This window comes from Equus asinus, chromosome 11 (assembly GCF_041296235.1).
Source record: "Equus asinus isolate D_3611 breed Donkey chromosome 11, EquAss-T2T_v2, whole genome shotgun sequence".
In the NCBI taxonomy this organism is placed as follows: Eukaryota; Metazoa; Chordata; class Mammalia; order Perissodactyla; family Equidae; genus Equus; species Equus asinus.
Genome location: NC_091800.1, coordinates 45,488,740 through 45,510,606, shown reverse-complemented (window position 1 = coordinate 45,510,606; position 21,867 = coordinate 45,488,740). Strand labels below are relative to the sequence as shown.

The 21,867-nt window shown below is 37.4% G+C and overlaps 1 protein-coding gene across 11 annotated transcripts in view; it reads left to right on the top strand.

The window, feature by feature from the left end:
* Nucleotides 1-883: 883 nt before the first annotated feature.
* PCDH9 (protocadherin 9) overlaps nucleotides 884-21,867 on the top strand; it is an 871,934-nt gene continuing 850,950 nt past the window's right edge. For 10 of the 11 annotated variants that reach the window (XM_044779876.2, XM_044779874.2, XM_070480878.1 and 7 more), the window contains exons 1-2: nucleotides 884-1,485; nucleotides 2,702-5,872. In XM_044779876.2, the coding sequence (XP_044635811.1) occupies nucleotides 2,837-5,872 (3,036 nt within the window). In that variant the 5' untranslated portion in view covers nucleotides 884-1,485; nucleotides 2,702-2,836. The remainder of the gene's footprint in view (nucleotides 1,486-2,701; nucleotides 5,873-21,867) is intronic. The other variant, XM_044779877.2, reaches the window with a different exon arrangement.

Sequence of the window (21,867 nt, the reverse complement as noted above, 5' to 3'; positions counted from 1 at the left end):
AGCCACGATCGCCCGCCGCGGCCCGTCCTGCTCCCCGAGAGGAGACTTCGCACCGCACAGCAGACTGGCCAGGGCTGACCTAGGGGACCCCAGAGGCTGTCACTTTCCCTTTCCCCTGGGGGGCTTCCGTCACCCAAGCATGTAGGGAGTGCTCAAATTAATTTTCTTTCCGGTCTCGTCTGACATTCAAATATTCTCTGCCCCGACCTTTAGCCATGCGCCCTCTCCGCCCTTCTCGCCAAGGTCCCCGGCAGCAAAAGCCTCCAGTTGCGGCACCGGGCGTGTTGTCTGCTGAACGCGTTCTGGGGATCTGGTGGCCCGTGCTGCCCTCCGAGGGCCGACAATGCATCTAGCGCCTCGGACCCGGGTTGACTCTCCCATCTTTGCATTTTAGCCCCTCCGTTTAGCAAAGAGAAGTGCGCGAAACGCGCGCCCAGAGATGAGCCGCCGCGGTGTCCCCCAACCGCCCGCCGCGGTGCCCGAGGCTCCCTGGGTCGGCGCCCGCACGCCCCGCCGGCCTCCCGCGCCGCCCCAGCTCGCCGGACCGCCGGGGCTCGGCAGTTCGCTGCCCCGCGCGGACCCGAGCAGCTGTCAGCCCCGCACCCGCCGGCGAGGGACCGGTCCGCCTAGGCTTGGGGAGCGTCGGCGCCTTCCTCCGGGCCGGACCCTGCTGGGCATGCTCAGTGCGCCTTCTGGAAGCCGGCTCTCCCGGGGCCAGGATCAGTTCTCCGGGTTTTCACGGCTGCCGAGGGGGCGCTGAGGAGGGGAGGCGGGGAGACAGTCTGCGCCTTGTTCCGAGCCCCCTCCCTCACGCCCGGCTGCGGCCGCCCGCACCGCAAGATGCGGGCCAATCAGGGGCCGGGGGCGGGGCCTAGGCCGTCACGCCCTCCCTCTGGGCTTATTGAGAGTTATATCAAGAAATTCAGTTCAGAGAGAGGAGAGGGAGAACGAGAGAGGGGCAGAGGAGAAGGGAGAGAGAAGGAGAGCATGCAAGACAGGAAGGAGCGCCTTAGAGTCTCTGAAGCACGAAAGAGATAACCAATTAGGAATTTTGGGGGCAACTGTCGCCCCGGACAGCAGACAGAGAATCACCATCACCCCAACTCTGACGTTTCCTGCAAGAAGTTAGAGACTTAAGCGATATTAACATCGGAGGGAAATGATATGCTTGACGCTGTGGAAAATACCCCTAAGCTGACGAAGTGCAACTGGATGTTGTGTGTGTGTTAAATACCAGAAGAGCCCAGACCCCGTGGGTAATAGAGACGAAATGTGGAGAGAATGACTAACGACAAATCTGTGAATTTGTTCTCTGGAGTTGCTAATTTGCCAGCCCGAAGCAACACATTTTACAAGGAGGAAACGTTTTGCTGCTTCTGATTTCTCCCCAAACTGGTGCTACCAGATGCATGGCTTTCTATGTGTTGGAACAAATCATTGCTAACTGCAGCATACCGGCAAAGGGGAAAGGTTGAGGCAACTAACGTAAGTGTAAAGTTTTGCATGCACAATTGTAAATTCTGTGTTTAGAGATGTCCTCAGTGGAGACGAAGGATGTTTGTAATTGGGTAGACGGTTGGGGCAGAGCTCACCTACTCGGCTGTATCTGCATCCCTACCTGCATCACTCTGCCGGAACTAATCGCGGGCATCAGCTACCGTGCAGCCTAATGCAGATAAGATTAGAGCTTGGGAACTGACCAGTTCTACTCAAGTAGGTAGCTGCCTGGAGGCTTGCACCCATTTAAATTGCAGTTAGGGGAGCATCTAAGCAGCAGCCTTTTTACCTGCATCATTGGTTTGCAGTATTTATGTGTGGCAGATGTTACTTATATTTTAACCAGAGATCAGGGTTAAGAAACTGCCTTTTTTTCCTCTTTATACTCAGTATAAAATATTGTGCTGTTACATGGAAATGTTAGCTGCGTTTCATTTACATCTCGACACTCTCTTCCACCTCTAGGAGAAGGAATCATATATTATTCTACGTTTTTAAAAGTTTTAATGTGTTTATTAATTCTAATAGGGATAATTTGACAATATGGAGAAATGAGAGCAAGGTCTGGGTAAGAAATTTGAAGTCTTGGTATTGTGCTTTTAGGCAATGAGGATATGTAGTGGCCGGTGACTATTGCTTCTGATGCTGCAGTAGCATGTCCGGATGCTTGTTTCCCAGTAAGATTGTACTAGAAGGCAGTTGAAGAACTGGGAGGAAAGAAAAAGATAGTCTTTTCAGAAGAAAGAGATGACTCAGTGTGGCAGAGAAGAAAACACATCACATTTGACATGTGACAAAGCAATTAGCGGGAACCATAGCTAAATACTTAGTGTTTTTCACTTGCACCTAAAAAAACTAAGGGAGATGGGTTAGAAGCCAGGAGGCGGCTAAGCCGGGGGAGGGGAAGAGGAGAACAAGAATGCATGTTTTGAATTAAACAGTATCCTGCAAAACAGTGTGGGCGAATACAGGTAAAAATAGCAGCTGTCCTTAATTCAAAAGTAGATAATTTCATTTTCTCTGAGCAAATGCAACAAGCAGGGGATATTCAGTGTTTTTTTTTATCCCCAGAGTTAACTTGCAAACAGTAGCAGAGCAAACTGCCATGTTTACTAATGTGTAGTGGAAAATGTGTTGTGATATTTCGTGACTGTGTGTTTTTGTTTACTGAAGAATAATATTGTCTGTACGATTGTGTTGACAGTGGCTGTCTCCAAATAAGCGATGAGATGTAATGCATCCTCCCGTCCATGCACGCTTCCTCTTGCCATTCGTGCATCATTCCTCAGTGGGAACCTTTAAACCCTAAAATCCAGGAAAAGAAAATAAATACATTATCATGGACCTGAGGGATTTTTACCTGTTGGCTGCTCTGATTGCCTGTTTAAGGCTGGATTCCGCAATAGCTCAAGAACTTATTTACACTATTAGAGAGGAATTGCCTGAAAATGTGCCCATAGGAAACATACCAAAGGATCTGAACATTTCTCACATCAATGCTGCCACAGGGACCAGTGCCAGCCTTGTCTACAGACTGGTTTCTAAAGCTGGGGACGCCCCTTTGGTGAAAGTATCCAGTAGCACTGGGGAAATTTTCACAACCTCCAATAGAATAGACAGAGAAAAACTCTGTGCGGGCGCCTCTTATGCTGAGGAGAATGAGTGTTTCTTTGAACTTGAGGTGGTGATCCTCCCCAATGATTTTTTCAGGCTGATCAAAATAAAAATAATTGTTAAGGATACCAATGATAATGCCCCCATGTTTCCATCTCCTGTCATCAATATTTCCATTCCAGAAAACACTTTGATCAACAGCCGCTTTCCAATTCCATCAGCAACAGATCCTGACACAGGCTTCAATGGTGTACAGCATTATGAATTGTTAAATGGGCAGAGTGTTTTTGGACTGGATATCGTGGAAACTCCGGAGGGAGAGAAGTGGCCGCAATTGATTGTTCAGCAAAACTTGGACAGAGAACAGAAAGATACCTATGTGATGAAAATCAAAGTAGAGGATGGAGGCACTCCACAGAAATCCAGCACAGCTATACTGCAGGTCACAGTAAGTGATGTAAATGACAACAGGCCAGTGTTTAAAGAGGGTCAAGTGGAGGTGCATATTCCAGAGAATGCTCCTGTAGGCACCTCTGTAATTCAGCTCCATGCCACTGATGCAGATATAGGCAGTAATGCTGAAATTCGGTACATTTTTGGTGCCCAGGTCGCCCCTGCAACCAAAAGACTCTTTGCTTTAAATAATACTACCGGGCTGATTACCGTTCAGAGGTCCTTAGATCGAGAGGAGACTGCCATTCACAAAGTGACAGTGCTGGCTAGTGATGGCAGCTCCACTCCCGCTCGAGCAACGGTTACCATCAATGTCACTGATGTAAATGATAACCCTCCTAACATAGACCTAAGGTACATTATAAGTCCCATCAATGGCACAGTGTATTTATCTGAGAAAGATCCTGTCAATACAAAGATTGCCCTAATTACAGTTTCAGATAAGGACACAGATGTGAATGGCAAAGTGATCTGTTTTATTGAAAGAGAGGTCCCATTTCATTTGAAGGCAGTATACGACAACCAGTATTTGTTAGAGACCTCTTCTTTGCTGGACTATGAGGGCACCAAAGAATTCAGCTTTAAAATTGTTGCCTCTGATTCTGGGAAGCCCAGTTTAAATCAGACTGCCCTGGTAAGGGTTAAGCTTGAGGACGAAAATGACAACCCACCAATTTTCAACCAGCCTGTAATTGAGCTGTCAGTTTCTGAAAACAACCGACGTGGGTTATACTTAACGACTATTAGTGCCACAGATGAAGACAGTGGGAAAAATGCAGACATTGTTTATCAGCTTGGACCGAATGCCTCCTTCTTTGATCTGGACCGAAAGACAGGAGTTTTGACAGCCTCCAGAGTCTTTGACAGAGAAGAACAAGAGCGATTCATTTTTACAGTAACTGCCCGGGACAATGGGACCCCTCCCCTTCAAAGCCAAGCGGCTGTGATAGTCACTGTTCTGGATGAGAATGACAATAGCCCCAAGTTTACTCATAATCATTTTCAATTTTTTGTGTCTGAGAATCTGCCAAAGTATAGTACTGTGGGGGTAATCACAGTGACAGATGCAGATGCTGGAGAGAATAAAGCTGTGACTCTTTCCATTCTAAATGACAATGATAATTTTGTGTTGGATCCCTATTCCGGAGTCATAAAGTCAAATGTCTCATTTGATAGAGAGCAGCAGAGTTCCTACACTTTTGATGTCAAAGCCACTGATGGAGGACAACCACCTCGTTCCTCTACTGCAAAAGTAACTATCAATGTCATGGATGTCAATGACAATAGCCCAGTTGTCATTTCTCCACCGTCTAACACTTCCTTTAAGTTGGTGCCCCTCTCAGCCATTCCTGGCTCCGTGGTAGCAGAAGTTTTTGCAGTGGATATTGACACTGGGATGAACGCTGAACTTAAGTATACAATCGTGAGTGGGAACAATAAAGGCTTGTTTCGGATTGACCCAGTCACAGGTAACATTACTCTGGAAGAAAAACCAGCCCCTACTGATGTGGGCTTGCACCGTTTGGTGGTCAACATAAGTGACCTGGGATACCCTAAGTCTTTGCACACACTTGTGCTTGTATTTCTTTATGTTAATGACACTGCTGGAAATGCCTCCTATATCTATGACTTGATTCGCAGGACTATGGAGACCCCATTGGACAGGAACATAGGGGATAGTAGCCAACCCTATCAAAATGAGGACTATCTCACCATCATGATCGCCATTGTCGCCGGCGCCATGGTGGTCATAGTTGTGATCTTCGTCACCGTTCTGGTGCGCTGTCGCCATGCATCAAGGTTCAAAGCAGCTCAGAGGAGCAAGCAAGGTGCTGAATGGATGTCACCAAACCAAGAGAACAAACAAAACAAGAAAAAGAAAAGAAAGAAAAGAAAGTCTCCCAAGAGCTCTCTTTTGAACTTTGTTACAATTGAAGAGTCCAAACCCGATGATGCAGTTCACGAACCTATCAATGGGACAATAAGTCTACCAGCTGAGCTGGAGGAGCAAAGTATAGGAAGATTTGACTGGGGCCCAGCACCTCCAACAACCTTCAAACCTAACAGCCCTGACCTGGCCAAGCACTACAAATCTGCTTCTCCACAGCCTGCTTTTCATCTTAAACCAGACACTCCAGTTTCTGTGAAAAAGCATCACGTGATTCAGGAACTCCCTTTGGACAACACCTTTGTCGGGGGTTGTGACACCCTTTCCAAACGCTCTTCCACTAGTTCAGATCACTTCAGTGCCTCAGAGTGCAGTTCCCAAGGAGGCTTCAAGACAAAGGGCCCCTTACACACCAGACAGGTAAACGAGCACTTTTACTGGTCTATAAGTACTGCATACAAGTGCCCAGTCAACCAGTATTAACGTGCCAGTGTGTCTATTGTTTTGGTCTAACTTTAGCTTAGTTATAAAGAGGGAAAAAAAAAACTTGACCCCTTTTCTATTCCTCTGGGGCTCAGTCAAGAATTTTTAGAACAGCTTTGAAATTTCTGAGTTCTGAGAATTATTTAACCTCCCAGTTTCCTTCAAATGGCAAAAGATGAAAAGAGGAAATTATTCCAAAATGTCCCGAGATAATGTTTGCTGAAGAAGAAAACCTGTCCTGATATGCCAAATTCTGCTCCTGGGGTTTCCAAATTGACTGCTTCAAGATTTTCACATTACTTTTTGATCTCGAAAGTCACCTTCAAATCTCAAGTTTTAAATGACGTTTGAAGGTCTGACTGTAATGATGTCGGAGCTGTGGTTGCTAAAGGGGTTAATTTTTTTTTAGTCTCTAAACAAGATAGTAGAGTATGAAATGTACATCAGCTGTGAAGCACATGGTTGTTGATAGATTGCGACTAAGCCATATAGGAAGTCTTCTCTTTGATTTCAGATGAGTTTATTGTAATATAGTAGATTGGGTATGGAATAGAGAGGTTTGCAGCTTGTCCACAATGGCCAAAGTACTCTTCCAAAAAAAAAAAAAAAAGAAAAGAAAAAAAAAGGAATGCTTTCTCCTGGATATAACTGATTTATACAGAAAAGAATGAATCCATTGTAAATATTCTCTCATCTTAGTAATGCATAAGTGATCTGTCATAACTCATTTTAAACTGTGAAATATGCCATATGAAGAGGGATTAAGAGGCTGAGAAACTCATATTTCAACCAAATCCAGAATTAGTAATAATTCCTTGTTAATAAAGATTTAAATGCAGCGCTGTCTAATTTATTTCACTGGTGCTTGTCTATTGCCATGAAAGTTGAGTGTCAATAATAGCCTGTAGATGGCACTAGGGTATCATGTCGCTTGTGCTGGCCAGGTGCCAATCTCGCAGTAGCAAGGAGAAGGGGGAGGGAAGGATCGAACTGGTGCTATCGCCAAAGATACCTTTTATTTAATGATAGTTGCTCTGGAGCAACTAGCATTTAAGTTCGTTTGCTTGCTCTTTTGTGACTAGGTCACACCGCACCACCTTTCTAGGATGTCGTAAGCTCAGTTCTGTCTTTGTTGGTATTGAGTCCACCTACGGTGATGGCCCATCTGAATTTGTTAAAAATAAGGAAACTATAGATTTCAGAAAATGAAGTAAAGCAAAATAAATCTTCAGGATAGGACGGACAGTCACTGAATAGTGTTTGAAAACTCGAGAGATTTTTCCTTTTGCTTTTTTTGTGGGGGGTGGGGGGTGGAGAGTCTTGTTGAAATGCCATCTCCTTCTCATCATCTAGTGTTTATTCATCTGGAGTAACTTTAACACTCCATGGTTATAAGATATTTATAAAAATAATTTTGACAGTGAATCACATAGGTACTGTCAGAACATTAAGTATAATGCCTATGATTATACAACTAAAATCTCCATTTCTTAAAGCAAAAGATTAAATATCTAGAGCATTATAAAAGTGCGTATACTTAGAGTTTGAATGCACAGAATGAAAAGAATTAAAATGTCAGTATAGAAGTTCTAGAGGAGAATATGACTTAGATATAAGTTGAAGTTAGAACAACTTATTTTCATGTTAACTTCAGCTTTAAAAGAAGTTGATTTTTAAATTTTTAATATTTAGAAAATTTCCAAGCTTAGTAAAGGTTTGTAAAAGTTGGTAAATAGTTAGTCATGGTAAGAAAAGTAATTTGTAAAACTAAATAGATTTAAATATGAATTTGCTATTTAATGAAGAGAAAGAAAATGGCTTTATTTTAATGTTAATTTTAATGTGAAGGTCACTCACCATATACTAATGATATCTTACGATTTGCATCATATTTTGAAAAAACTAACATGACTTAAGACTTTTAATATAAAATCTGAAATTTGTTTTCTAAAGAAATATACTGATCTTCCTCCCACATTCTCTTTCTTTTCATATAAGTATGGTGAGTGTTAGAATTGAGGTACAGACCCACTTTTTCTGGCTTCTCAAAAGTTGAAACTATATATAGTACCCTGACATAAATGTTAAGTGCATTTCAGCAAAGTATGGAAAAGATGTTTTGTTGAGGCTTAGTCAGTCATAAGAACATTTGTTTGTATGATGTAATCTTTGAAATAGGATGCTGAGTAATTCTCTAACTGGAACTAAAGTGCGTTTTAGACATTCCTTGAGACCATGTGTCACTGTGCACTTGTAAGCATTTTGGTGTTCCAATGTAGCTATAATTCACTGTTATGATAAAGAGCTATGCAAATGGCTTTGCTTATCCCTTTTAGAAATTTTCATGCTGAGAAAGAAAAATTGCGATGTTGGAGAAAAGGAATATTGGAAGTAAGGAGAGGTGATGGTGATAACAATATGTACAATTTTAGTATAAAAGAGGCATTTTCCTATGAATGAAGAACATAAATTATATAGAACCCTTCTATTTTTTTTTCACTGAACTATATGATTGTTATCTGAAGATGTTCTAGTTAAGCTAAAAAGCAAAAATTCTCTTTTTACCTCCTTCGCTTCAACTAGTGGCTTTTCCACAAAATGTGCTCCTGAAGCTACACAATTTTGAAAAAGTAGAGTTTATGACAACACCAGCTTTCGAGAACATCTTGTCACTTTATGGTGCTAGTTGATGTGAGGGTAAAATGCAAGATTCTTGAGTAAAGGGTTACCAAATTTAAATATCATTAAATTGTGTTGTCTATGCAATGAAAATATAGTGTCTGACCTTTCCACCATGATTTGCTTGTAGTGCATTGATTCTTATTTTGTCTGACTTTTTCCCCTGCTGTTTTCCTTGTGAGACCCTGCAAAGAATATATGAAGCAATCGTAAACCACATTCTTCATCCACTCTATTTGACTAAGCTTACATTTTCCTTGAAGATAGCAAGTCTGTCACTGAATTTTTCACAAATAATTTTTTATGAATTTTTAGGAGTGCCCTTAGCATTCAGAGATTGAGTGAAATTACCTTTTATTTAAGGTGAGATCATGTCTTGATATTTATTCATAGATAATTAAAGTTCACTGTTAGAGGGTTAAGAGGACGACAACATAGCCAGTTCCAGTAAGGCTTTCAATGATAAGCTCACTGGGGTATTTTCTTTAAAAAGAAAAGATATTCTTAATGGATATGATTTTTAAAATATGATTAAAATTTCTCAAAATGTAAGGTGTCTCAGAATCACCTGGAGAGTTTCTTAAGACAGGGCTCGCTGGGCCCCACTCTCAGAGGTTCTGATTGAGTACCGCTGGAGTCTAGCCTGAAAATTCACATTGCTGACATGATCCCAGGTGTCATAGATGATACCAGTCCAGGATCCACACTTTGAGAACCACTACATCAGCATCTTGGAAGAGGAAATATCAGCTCCTTTCCCTTTCAGATTATCATTTCCAAAAGCCCTGTTTTTGCAAGCCCAACTCTCAGCTCACTTATTGACAACCGTTTTATTGTAGCTGGAGGCTTTCTAGTAAACTGTTTATTGCTGTTTCCCAACCTGGTTGACAGCATTTGGGGAATTAATTTTCTTGGCCCCAGTGTGCTTTTTGTGGGGGTGTGAATGAAAATGTTAAAGAAAAAAAAAGTGACCTATTTACATTTGACAGCTTCTTCCAGGAACAGAACAATCTGTGATAGTTTTACTAGAGTTTGCTTCTGGGTACACAATCATGTTTAACTTTTAAATGAAATGCTCATTTTAGAGCTTAAACATCCTTGCTTTAACTTTTCACAGCCTGGAGTATTTGCTCAGATATACATTTGTGTATACAGTGAAGAAATTATATGTTGAAAATGTGTACCCATGCTGTACTCAAGTGTATACGTGAACTTTTACAGTACAAAGGGAATTGTTTCTATTCCCAATCATTCAGAGATACTGTATTACATTTATGATTACTTTTCCTTTTTGAGTAATCCCACTACAACCACTACTGAAATGCTGTTATGTCATGTAAGATGAGCAAGACAGTCATAGAATTGCTATTTAGAATAGTGACAAAGAAAACTACAGTTGAAAGTGAAGGGAGCAAATGTTAACTAATGTGAGGCTGGCAAAAACTTTAAGATATTTTAAACTACTAAATTTTGGAGTATATGGTGACAGTTAAACATGGGTGGCATGTGGAGAAATATTGCTCCCCAAAATGCAAATTATATTTAAAATGTTATCAGTTGTGATTTTATTTCTACTCCTTCCCGTTGGCTAAGTGCTCTGTGATTGTGAAGTCAGTTTATGGTCATGAAGGCAAATTTATGAGGAAGAAGACACCCAGACTCCTTGGATATTGTTTCAAGAATTTGAAATGAGAATTGGCCGTCCATTCAAATTGGCTATCTTTCCTCTTGGGATTGTAAGACAAATATTTGATGGTTTTGTTTTCAGATTGATACACCTAAGCTATAAAATTCAAGGTACGTCTTAGCATTCATTGCTAATAAATTTAAAGAGGGTAAAAATAAAAAGTTGGCACTGTATTAAGCATAGACCTGTCTGCTGACTCCTGAACATTTGTTAACATAGAGAAAATAATTTCTATAGTTAAAATATTCTATTATCTTATTTTCCAAATTTTGCTGCAATTAATTCTATAGATAGAAACACTGTAAATTGATGTTCCCTTAGTTTCAAATGAGTCATCCTCATAGCGTCACACAACAGATTCTGGCATCATTAAAGTTACCTTGCAAATATTGTACTTGTAATAATATGTTATATTCTTATAGCATATGCATAGTCATATTGGTTAAATATTTCAAGCTATAATTTATTTTCTCATAATAGCACAAATTAAAATATATGTGATGTAGTGAAATAGAATTTAGATTTAATGCAATACCTCAAATCTAAAATCAGGTTTCCTCATAACCAATTGTGACTTATTTGGAGTCTTGAAGTTTCATTTTCATATTGAAATACATGAGATGTGTGTAAATTAACACCAAAAATATTAGAAGTGGCATCATAATGAATTATTTTTTGCGACACTCCTGAGGTATTAAAGTGACACCTTTAAATCACATTTTCTTGTAACCTCTGTTCCCATAATTATTTCTGTTTTATTATTTAGATTCTTTTGATTTCCTGTTTCTTTTGGTTTGAGAGAATACAGAAATCCAACAAATACTGAAGCTACAGTGGTTGTGTTGGTCGAGCCGTACCAGACTGGGTGTTTACAGGACTCGGGGCTATGCCGACTGTATTGCTTTTTTTGGGTACTTTCTCAGTTTGACTTTATCAGAACTGAACTCTTAGCTTGTGTATAGTTTAAAAAGAAAAAGACAAAACTGTGAGCCTGGTGGAGTGTTTACTACTTTCAGTTAAACTCCTTTGAGTAAGCTTCTCTGAATTTAGTCTGGTGTTTTCTTGAAGGGGACCCTTTATTAAAATGATAAATTACTCTCCTGTTAATATTAACAACTCAGTTAAATATCTTATATATTTAACATAGTTGGAAACTGAGAATTATTTAATGTGGATTCTTAAATTTTGGCTTTCTTGACAGCCAAAGTTATATTTAATATGTTTTCCAGAATTTATTACATACCAACCCCCTCAATTTTATATCAAATTTGTCGAAAGATGACTCTAATCACAGGTCAGGTATCAGTGAGAATTTGAGAATGCAAGTCAAGGGCTTCCTATAAAGTTTTTAATATCTGGATGCTTAGGAGTCATGTTCACTAAGTAATAATGCTAATGTGTTATGACCTTTTGGATAGTTAGCACCCCTAAAATCTGCATCAGATCACAGAAGCAAATCCAAATGTAGCAATGTAATCTCTTGTGTACATAAGGAGATATGCTCCCGTTTAAGATTTCATCAATTATTTCAGATGGCTGTTAAATCTGTCAAACATTTCATTTGGAAAGGAACACATGCATTTTTGCCTTTGTTTGATACAAACCTATTGGGCTGTCAGTCATCAGAAACATAGAACAAGAAAGATATATTCCCAGGATTGACATTTTGGTTTTGATTTATATTCTTTGTTCCCAAAGCCAAAATTGATTAAAATGTGAAATTCCTAAATAAGTTAAACTACCCTTCCTTAACAGTGGTGAGTGATGGAAGAAATAAACCGAGAAAACAACCCATATTAAATCTCTCTCGCTCATATTTTTGTCCTATGGACAGTTTGGCTCCTATAGACAAGAATAGTGGCAGAATCAGTAAAATTTTCTGAGCCATAATATATAACTTTAAGGCATTCAGAACTCGAAGTCATTTATTAGGGATCTGTTTTTACATACTTATCCATTATTTAAATGGCGTGTGAAAATATTTTCCCTCGATCTTTAACAGTTTGACTGATTACAGTGCCGTAAGCACATATCACATTTAAAAGGATGGACTTGGGACCACCTGTACAGCCGGAAGTGGTGAAGATGTAAGCACAGGCAAGATCTTTGACGCATATTTGATTGATTCTTTCTAGTCATTTTACACTAATTATTCCTAAATTCCTTGAGAAAATATATAAAGTTATCTTTTCTAGAAAGGAGTGTACTACACCTCACCACTCATTAATTTATATAGATTTTTAATTATGTAGGCTGCAGGAAAGAGTGAAAATGTGGTCAATTTTGCCATGTCTGTATAATATCTTCTATTTTAAGATTCTTCCATAGTATGTCTTTTTTCTGACCATCTCTACGTTTTAGTATTACACTGCTTTGTTAATATCCAGTCTCTGGCCTCTTTCAGTCTGTTAGCAGTTGATTAAGAAATACTCTAATCCCTTCCAGGATATTGAGAAACTAATGGATTGCAGAGTATTTGGGTCTTTAAGCTTCAATTGTAAATGGTATGAAGAATTGTCATTGAGCTGATATTTGCATATATCTCTCCCAGTGCTAGTTACTTTGCCTCACTTTTTGTCCTCCTAATCTTCAGCTTTCATTCTAAGAATATTTATTTTAGTCGGAAATAAGCACGCCAGTGATAGAAATTTAGGATTCACCTCCAAATGAATGCCATCACAGACAGGGAAGTTCTGGCACATTTTGCATAGATCTGTATGAACACAGTGAACCCTTCATAAGCCCTTAGATTGCAGGAAATCAGTGCTGAAAATTAAGTGGGGTTTTAAAGATTTGCAAAGTAGAGAGCTTTGTATAATGCTGGTATTGCAGGTGCCTATTAAATATGAAGTAAAGGCTTTGTAATACAACTAGCTAACACATTTCCCTCCACATTAGAGTGATTTATAGCCTAGGGAATTAGTCTTGCCTATTTTTTTCAAATGCAGAAACATTGGATGTGCTTGAAAGAATAAAAATCTCAAACACATGCCTTAGAATGGACAGATTTGCTCTCTGTTGATTCTAGTTATTCAAGGTAGATGATGCGGGCCTGCTCACACTTACCTGTGGTACCTCTGATGCCCATGATCTGGCCTTCGCCTGTCCTTAGGAGAAACTGCATTGTGTGTGTAGACTCTCCTCTAGATGTAAATCTGATTAAAACCCTAGGTATCTATAAAACTATAGCATTACTGTAATGAACAGGGCTGGCTACTGAGTGAGTGCTTTGATCCTCATAGGAATTGCTATTGAATCATTTCTCAGACTGTATTTTTAGAACTCATCTTTGCTCCATTTGTAAATGGTGTGTATTTGTAGCACAGCATTTCATTCCAGCCATACATGGATTTCAATATATTTACCTTCATGACAGTGTTCAGTAAAATGCCTCACAGTTCTTTAAAGCTTAATGTCTTTGGCCCTGTTAGATACCAATCAGTGGAAATAACTGTGCATATTTTTAAATGATTTCACGAATCCTATATTTTTGCCTACTACAAAAAGTATGTAATCCATGTGCAGCCCACAGTAGGTACAGTGCACTTGCTGAGAATCATCACAGATGATTGATTAGGAAAGCAAAACAGTTTTTGTGTAAGACAATAGCAACTGCAATTCAGTGAATGAGGTTTTTTTCACATTAAACAAACCTCTATAAGAAGAAGGGAAATAGAGAAGGATATAGAAAATGAAGCTGTATCTTTTATAGGAAGAAAGTGTCTTCTGCTGACAGTAGTTCCATAGTAGATCTTTTCTTGAGAAAAAAAATACTGGTGGTTTTTTGGATTCGGAGGATGCAACCAATCTGTGCCTCTGTGTGAGAGCAGCTGCATGCTGAGGACTTTCAAATACACAGCAATGTAGGATTCTGCAGGAAACTTTTGTAGAAGGTGGAAGTGACAAATGGAGACAAAATGGAGTGAGTTCTGAGTTGTGAGTTGATGCCCTCCTGTGTCATATATTCGTGTCATTGAACTGCTTTTCACGTTGGAAGCCTAGTGTCACAATAGTCCCCCTCTGTTTTCAGCTGTGAACACACCTGGATTGGCAACTTTTCTTTGGTCTATTTCTTGTTTTTCATGGGTGGACCCTATTCATTTATCTTACTTCATACACATCTTCTTCCTTACTTTCTTGATAGATTTTTAAATGACCCAGTTATTTCTACGTATCTTCCCTCAAAAAAACCAGACAAAATATTTTGCTCAAGAGACATGCATAAAGTGTCAAATAAAACACCCACAGTGTGTCTTTTCTTCCTAGAAATATAAAATCTCTGCTTATGTTTTCCTTTGTAATTTTTAAAATTGAGTTTTTCTTAGTGATACCATTTTCAAAGTTAAGAAATAACATTAAATTTTAGCTATATGGGTTAATACTGTTTCAGTGCATTCCCAATCCAATCAAATTTCCAACATAAAAAGGATGTTAGAATTTTTATGAAAAATTCTTTTTTGCTGCAAAATTGAAGTGAGTATTAACGTTACATTAAAGCATAGTAAAAACAGACACAACCTTTAGGATATTTTAGTTTGACATGAACTCATTTTCATTCTTGGTCTTGACAGCAAAATTTTCTGCCAAACCATGATGGCAAAATATGTTGAATTCATTGATTGATTTTTAAACATGGTAATAATTAAGCAAAATCGTTTTGACACCTAAAGTCTCTGTTCTAGACAATAAATTCTGCTTTAGCTGAGGGTTTATTGACTTCTGGATGATACTGGGAGCGACACTCCTCAGGGTTTAAACTATTCCTACTGGACCATCTGTTTTTGGCAGGGCTGTGCATCTTCTCCAGCAGATGCAGTGTTAACCCCAGGCGTATATTCAGGATTATTCAAAACACAGCCCTGGTTCCTCCTGATCTTCAGGCTCAAATGGCAACTCAGTCAAATCAAACACTGATATATCAGAACTTAAAGCATAATAATTAAGGAGAACATAAGAGAGTCCCTCAAAGGACAAGACTATGTCTTATTTACCTTTGTATTTCCAAGAGTAAGCCTATAACATTGCCTAGAAGAGTGAACCCAGTAGGATTTAATAAATGTTGACCTAACCTGAGAGATCAACTGAGGTTGGAGTCAGGCTTTATATATGTATAACATTTCCATTGATTTAATCTCCTTAACAACCACGCAAAATTACATTAGCTTTCTTATTCAACTTAGGTAGAAAATGAGAGTCAGAAAATATAAGTGCTTTTTTTCAAGTCACTTGGCTAAAGCTAGTGGCTTTTATTTCCAGAACCCTGCCTCTGCACTGGTCCTTCTTTCCCATATGTAGTCTACTTTTACTTCTAAAACACTGTTTTTAGGCCAGATGTATGTTTGAAAGATTTTCTTCATTAGGGACATTATTTTTGTTAGAAAGGATTGCAGCCCATTTATGAAAAATAAACCCACATTCGAAGACAACTCATTGCACCAAAAATTGTTCTTCACGAGTTATCTCCCAGTAAAGTAACTCTAGACCGTAAGATTATGTTAAATATGGTAAGCATGTGACACACAAAATCTAATCTGGATCTATTGCTGTGACAGAGGCCAAAATGAATAAAGTGTATATGGACAGAGTTCTGAATGTCTGGTTTCAGCTGTTGTCCGTGTTTTCCTCTACAACAGCTGAGGCCTGATGACAAAAGCTCTAATTAGATTTAAGAACTTTTTGTGGCTCAGGAGTCCCCATGCTCTCCAATCTAAGAAATGATAACCTCCTTGGCACTCCACCATATTTCTGGCGGGCCAGTGAAGATCCACCTAGCCTAACCTCGTCTTATAGATGTGCAAGAGTAGGCATTCTTAGACTTGATTTAGACGTTCTTAGACTTGACAAGAAAACTTAGGTTTTCTTGAATCTGAGTTTTATTATATGTTTTTAATAAGAAAGTTATCTCTGTTAATCTGCTTCTGCATTTTGCCATTTTGATTTTTTTTAAACGGGGAATATAATTAACGCCTCTATGTCATTTATCGGCGTCTTGACTCATTATTTCTGCATGTACATGAGAGAGTGAAGCAGAGGACGAGAAAGCTGCTGATTCTGATTTACATAAATATACTCTTCTATCACTTAATCAGAGATATGAGTGGTTTCCATTTTCTCCCTCATTTCTTCCATACCATTCTCTCTGCCCATCATAACATTTTTTTTCATGTTAGGATATAATGGGAAGGGAAAAGGTGAACTAAATAAACAGGATCGGATTCCTTCTCTTCCAAGCCTCCTCATCCAAAATTTTTTTAAACCTTTGAATATTTAGATTATTGAGTCGTTACGTATAAACATAATGATCAATAGATTTAGTTTGATATCTGTTCGATAGACACAAGTATTTTGGAGGAAAAAAAGTCCTGACATTAAAGGTCCCTTAAGAGACTTTTGAGCCATCCAGACAACACCCTAGAAGCACGTATGAATTCTATAAAAAGAAGCAAAATAATAATTGAATAGTGACTGAGGCAGTGTCTAGCTACCATATTAATTTTAGAAAGATAAATTTAGTGTCTAATAGAACTCATAGAATAGTTTCTCAAGTCTCAAATGGACCTTTGAGATTATTTGGCCTATTTAATTCTTTTTCCAGAAGAAAAGGAAAAAACTGAGACACAAGAAGTGATTTGCTATTTGGAGTGAGAAAAATGACTTGATGAACTGCTACTTAAAACCTGTGTGACATTGGGCAAATCATTTAAGTGTACTGGTCCTTGCTTTCCTCGGCTGTAAATGGATGTAATCATGCCTAACCCACAAGGCTGTTATGAGATTAAGTGAGCAGGTACATGAGTACCTTTAAATGTCAGGCCCATGGTAGGCAGACACACACAAAAAACCCCTACATTTTTTCCCACCCCTTTTGTTCAAAGACACCAGTTTGCCCCTAAAAGAGGTACCCGATTTCACTTAATGCATGCTCTTTTAGTTTTGTTTTTGGTGCATTTCTTGAATCTGAGTTTTATTATATGTTTTTAATAAGAAAGTTATCTGTTAATCTGCTTTTGGTTTAACACATTGTTTTTTGATTATTTAGGATTTCTCAAAAGTTGATTTTTGTAACAGTGTCAGAGTACAGCAGATAGGATGTTATGTTTTCTTTGGATCTTAGTCTCTGTTGTTTCGCATTTGTATAATTGCTTCATCTTTCATTTTGAGTATTTCACCATTTTCATCTGCCTGTTGTTTTTTAAAATTGTTCTGCTCCTTTTAGTATTTGTTATTAATTTACTTCCCCGTCGATTACCCATAGGAATGCCAACCGTTTGGGGATTTTCACCTTATACATCACTCCTATTACAAAACAACGTATAAGAGAGTGAATCTGTTTCACAGTCAGTACTTAACACAGCTGGAACCGTTTGAAACCTGCTGGGTTTTGCTTCCAATTATTCCATAGACTAGAAAGCATCTCTGTGAAGTAATGGCATCCATAGTGTAATCAAACTAGTTAAAATACCTTGGAGTATGTGGATCATATTTCTGGGATTCATAAAATTTATACCAGAATCATAATAACCGATAGTTTTTTAAATGATTTTTCTTGTTTTTAGATAATTTTAAAATAAATTTTTACTTTCTGAATATACAAGCTTATAATGTTTTAGTATGTGGGTGACATTATGGCATAACTGAGGTCCAACAAATAAAAACATAACATAATATGATACTATCTGAAAAATACTTTTTCTCAATATCCTCAAGCCAAAATCATTGCCTTATGTTGGAATAGCTGAAAGCATCAAATAAAGTTAATTATTTGGATTTGGAATAGAATATAGTGGGGATCGGTTACTAATTCAATTAACTTTATCAACTAAATAAGTAGGTATAGTCAAATTTCAATTGGTCTCGTGACTTCGATTGTAGAAATTAAATTTTTAACTTCTTATTGACCTTTCCTACTCTCTCGGTGCAATTCAATTGTTTTTAGATTGGTCTTTTGATTTACTTCCGATGTCAAATATAGACAGTGGCTCAGTAAGAAGAAAGGACCTTAAAAAAACAAACAATGACAGGAAAACTCATTCTTCGTGCCTAGAAAAATTTAATCAAATAGAAAAAACATGGCAAAGTGGCATGATATCCTTTAGACTGCTCCTTGTTTTATGCTAAGATATGACACCCATCTTAGAGCATTGGGGTACTAGACAGGGTGGGACAGAGTGTGGATATTGCTGTGAGTATCAGACCTCATGGAGTTGTTGTAAACATCATAGCATGGCTTATAGTAGATGTTCAATAAAGTCTACCTAATCACAACATAGGGGCAAACATGAAGATAATCAGGCAAAATGAGGGTGTTGAACATGTTTTAAATGGCAAGAATCTGGCTTTAAAAATTTGAGTTCATTGTTTTGTTTGCAATATGTAGCATTCTCATGACGTCAAGTATATATGCATATATACTATGTATAGCTACATGTAAATTAAGATGGCCACTATTTTATGTTGCCCATATCAATGATATCTTCTTTTAACTCTTATAATGGAAAGGTGATTGTGCATCTGAGGAAGACTATGTAAATTCCAGCTCTGACAATGACCAAATACTTATTCTATGAAGAGATTACATTCCCTAATCTGTACCTCTCACATCTTTCCCTATGTAGACAGGGTTCACTTCATTTTCTCATTTAGCAATGTGAAGGACTTTTTCTGCTTCGTGAACACTTATTTGGCTGTAAGCCTGATAACTAGACAATATCCAGCCTTATCACGAGACTATTAACCCATGTTATATTTTCCTTAATGGAGACTAAAACTTATTCCAGAATTATATCCTAAAGTTTTAAATGTATATACTTTTGTAATTCTCTGATATACAATGAAATTTTTCTGCTTCCAGTGACCTGTGATGTGATCCACTGATATATACACAAATTAATCTTTTTTTATTTTTCATTAATTGTGTTATTCAGTAACTACTGTGATCCAAGAACAGTGTTAGACAATGGGAATTTTTTTATAAGATGAATAACACATTGTCTTTGCTTTAAAAGATTCCAGTGGGTTTTAAACATGATACTTTTTTCTTGGAATTCCCTTATTTTAAAAAAAATATGAGTTCCCTCTCAGTTTTAAATTGATGTCATCATTTCCCTGAAATATATTTTTGAAGTCTCTTTTTTTAACTAGTGCTCGAGACTTGATCTTTCAGTAGGGTAATAAAATTCGAAGATCTATTACTCTAATTATAGGAATGCCAAGTTTAAATTTATCCTTTGGTTAATTTAGAGGGAAACATACTTTTTCATCCTTAAAATCACACTTCTTCTACAGGCAAAGGTGTTAGTAAAATATAGTTGCAAGTAAAATTTCCTTTTTGTAACTATATGAGATTAGCATATTTGCTGTATTAAAAATCACTTTAAAAACATGGCACACGTTGATAAACTTGAGTAATAACCCAAGTTAAAAATGTTCTCTAAAGATAGAATTCCATTTATGTAGGGATCCATTTTTGAGTCATGATATTCTGTGAAAGAATGTTCAGGCTTCATCCTTCGAAAAAACATAGGCTTACCATAGACATGGAATATAGATGTTAAACTCTGGCTGGAATAAATGTTTGGTTTGATTGACTTTTACTTCCAGATAGTTCTGATTTGGGCAAGTCCATTTTCTCATGAGTATTTATCACACAATATTTTAAGGAATCAATTCAATGACATAAATGTTGAAAATAGAAACCTTTATTATATATAAATTTTTCATAAATTGAGAAATATTAATATCCCAAAAAGACAGTTTCCTTTAATCAAAGAAGAAAATGTCATAAATTGGGCTTTACATTTTAGGCAACACAGACTGTGTTATTTTTAACATACTTAATCATTTCTAAAATGCTAATTTACATGTGGATGGATGTTTATATGAAGAGGTCACTTCAAAATTTCAACATAGTATTCAAACAAAAATCTTTGTTGTTTTGGAAAACAATACATTTAATGTCTCACCTGCACAATTTTGTGCAAATATATTTTTAAGAGAAATTTTTCCTGCCAGAAAATGTACTATTTTAGTTTCAGTTAGGCTTCAGTGATAAGCATCAAGTTGTTGCCTGACTCTGAAAAGTTGCCTAACTTTTGTTGCTTAGCTTTCAACTTCTCTGTGGATGCATAGGCAACCATCTACAAGTAATTACTATAGTGAAAGTGAACTGCAAAATTGAAACCTGGTAAACTAGCTAGACCTCAGAAATAAATTGTATAATAGCTCTTGTTAATTAAAAATATTGATTAAAATGTAAACAATTTTTGGGGAAATCATAAATTTATTGATATTTAGCCATGTAACTAAATGTAATCCACTTTTCGATAATGTGAAAATATGGACAGTTTGGTAAGCTATTTTAGATCCAAGGAACAGGATAGATTAAGCTTAGTATAATAGATACGTTTAAATAAGGTTGGCATGGAAATCACATGAATGTTATCCTGTCTATAGTAACCAATTTCTACATAAAATTAGAAATGTGGCCATCTCACCATTACGCACAGTGACAGTTAACTTGGCATTTTTACATAATTTTAATTCCTTATTATGACTTTTATAAGGACTATGCATTGCTTTACCAAAGAAAATAACCAGTAAAGGTTATTAAAATAAATACATTTCCCATTTTCAAAAATTTGATACACATTGCTTTCTAATCAATAATATCTATTTAAAACCATTTATACTTTGCTAAAATTTCACTTAGCATCTTGAGAATTCAATTTTCCCCTCTGAAAATTAGATCATTGGATTCAGCCATTTTTTCATTTCTATTATTAAAAATTGAACTACAGCTTTTGTTAATTACTTAGGGAAACATCACTCTTTGGCAGGTTGCCTCTTACCACTCAACATTCATCTGGCCTACTTCTTTCTATCATCAGTTGATATATGTTCAAACAGTGCAAATCAGTGTTAACATTGGCTCAAGAAAAACAATTACAAAGTAAATCATATGGTTCAGTGTCTCCTGACAATGAATGATTTGCAATATTCCCATTGTTTGTATGATCTATGTTATCACTCTCTGCATTAGTGTTGATAACAGAGCATTGCCTTTATTTTCTTTGAGGTCTTTGCCTGATTAATTTTCCCCCTCTGAACTAGAAAATTAACTTTTTCCTCCTAAATCAGAAATCACGAAACAGAAGAACTATAAAATCTCAAGCAAATTTTTGGTATTTTTAGTTTGATTGGAAAACTATCAACTTAAAATAGGATGTAGCTATCATATTTTTATCAGTAACATTACTCTATGTTTGATTTTTTTCTGTAATAAGGGATTAAGATGAATTTAGTATTTCAACTTTTGTGAATATTGGAAAATTACACATGGTTATGGGATAATGTGTAAATATAATTTAAAAAAATCAAAGTGGTATTTTTGATTGATGGTATCGTTTATCAGGCTAAGTCTTAGAAAAGCTAATTAAATCTAATAATGCTCATTGATTTTATTGGCAGCCTGTTCATTCCAAGAAAAAATAAAGTTACGCTGAACAAATAATGTAAATAATCAGAACTGTCAATCTATTGCTGAAGGAAAATCAAGTTTGAGATTAAA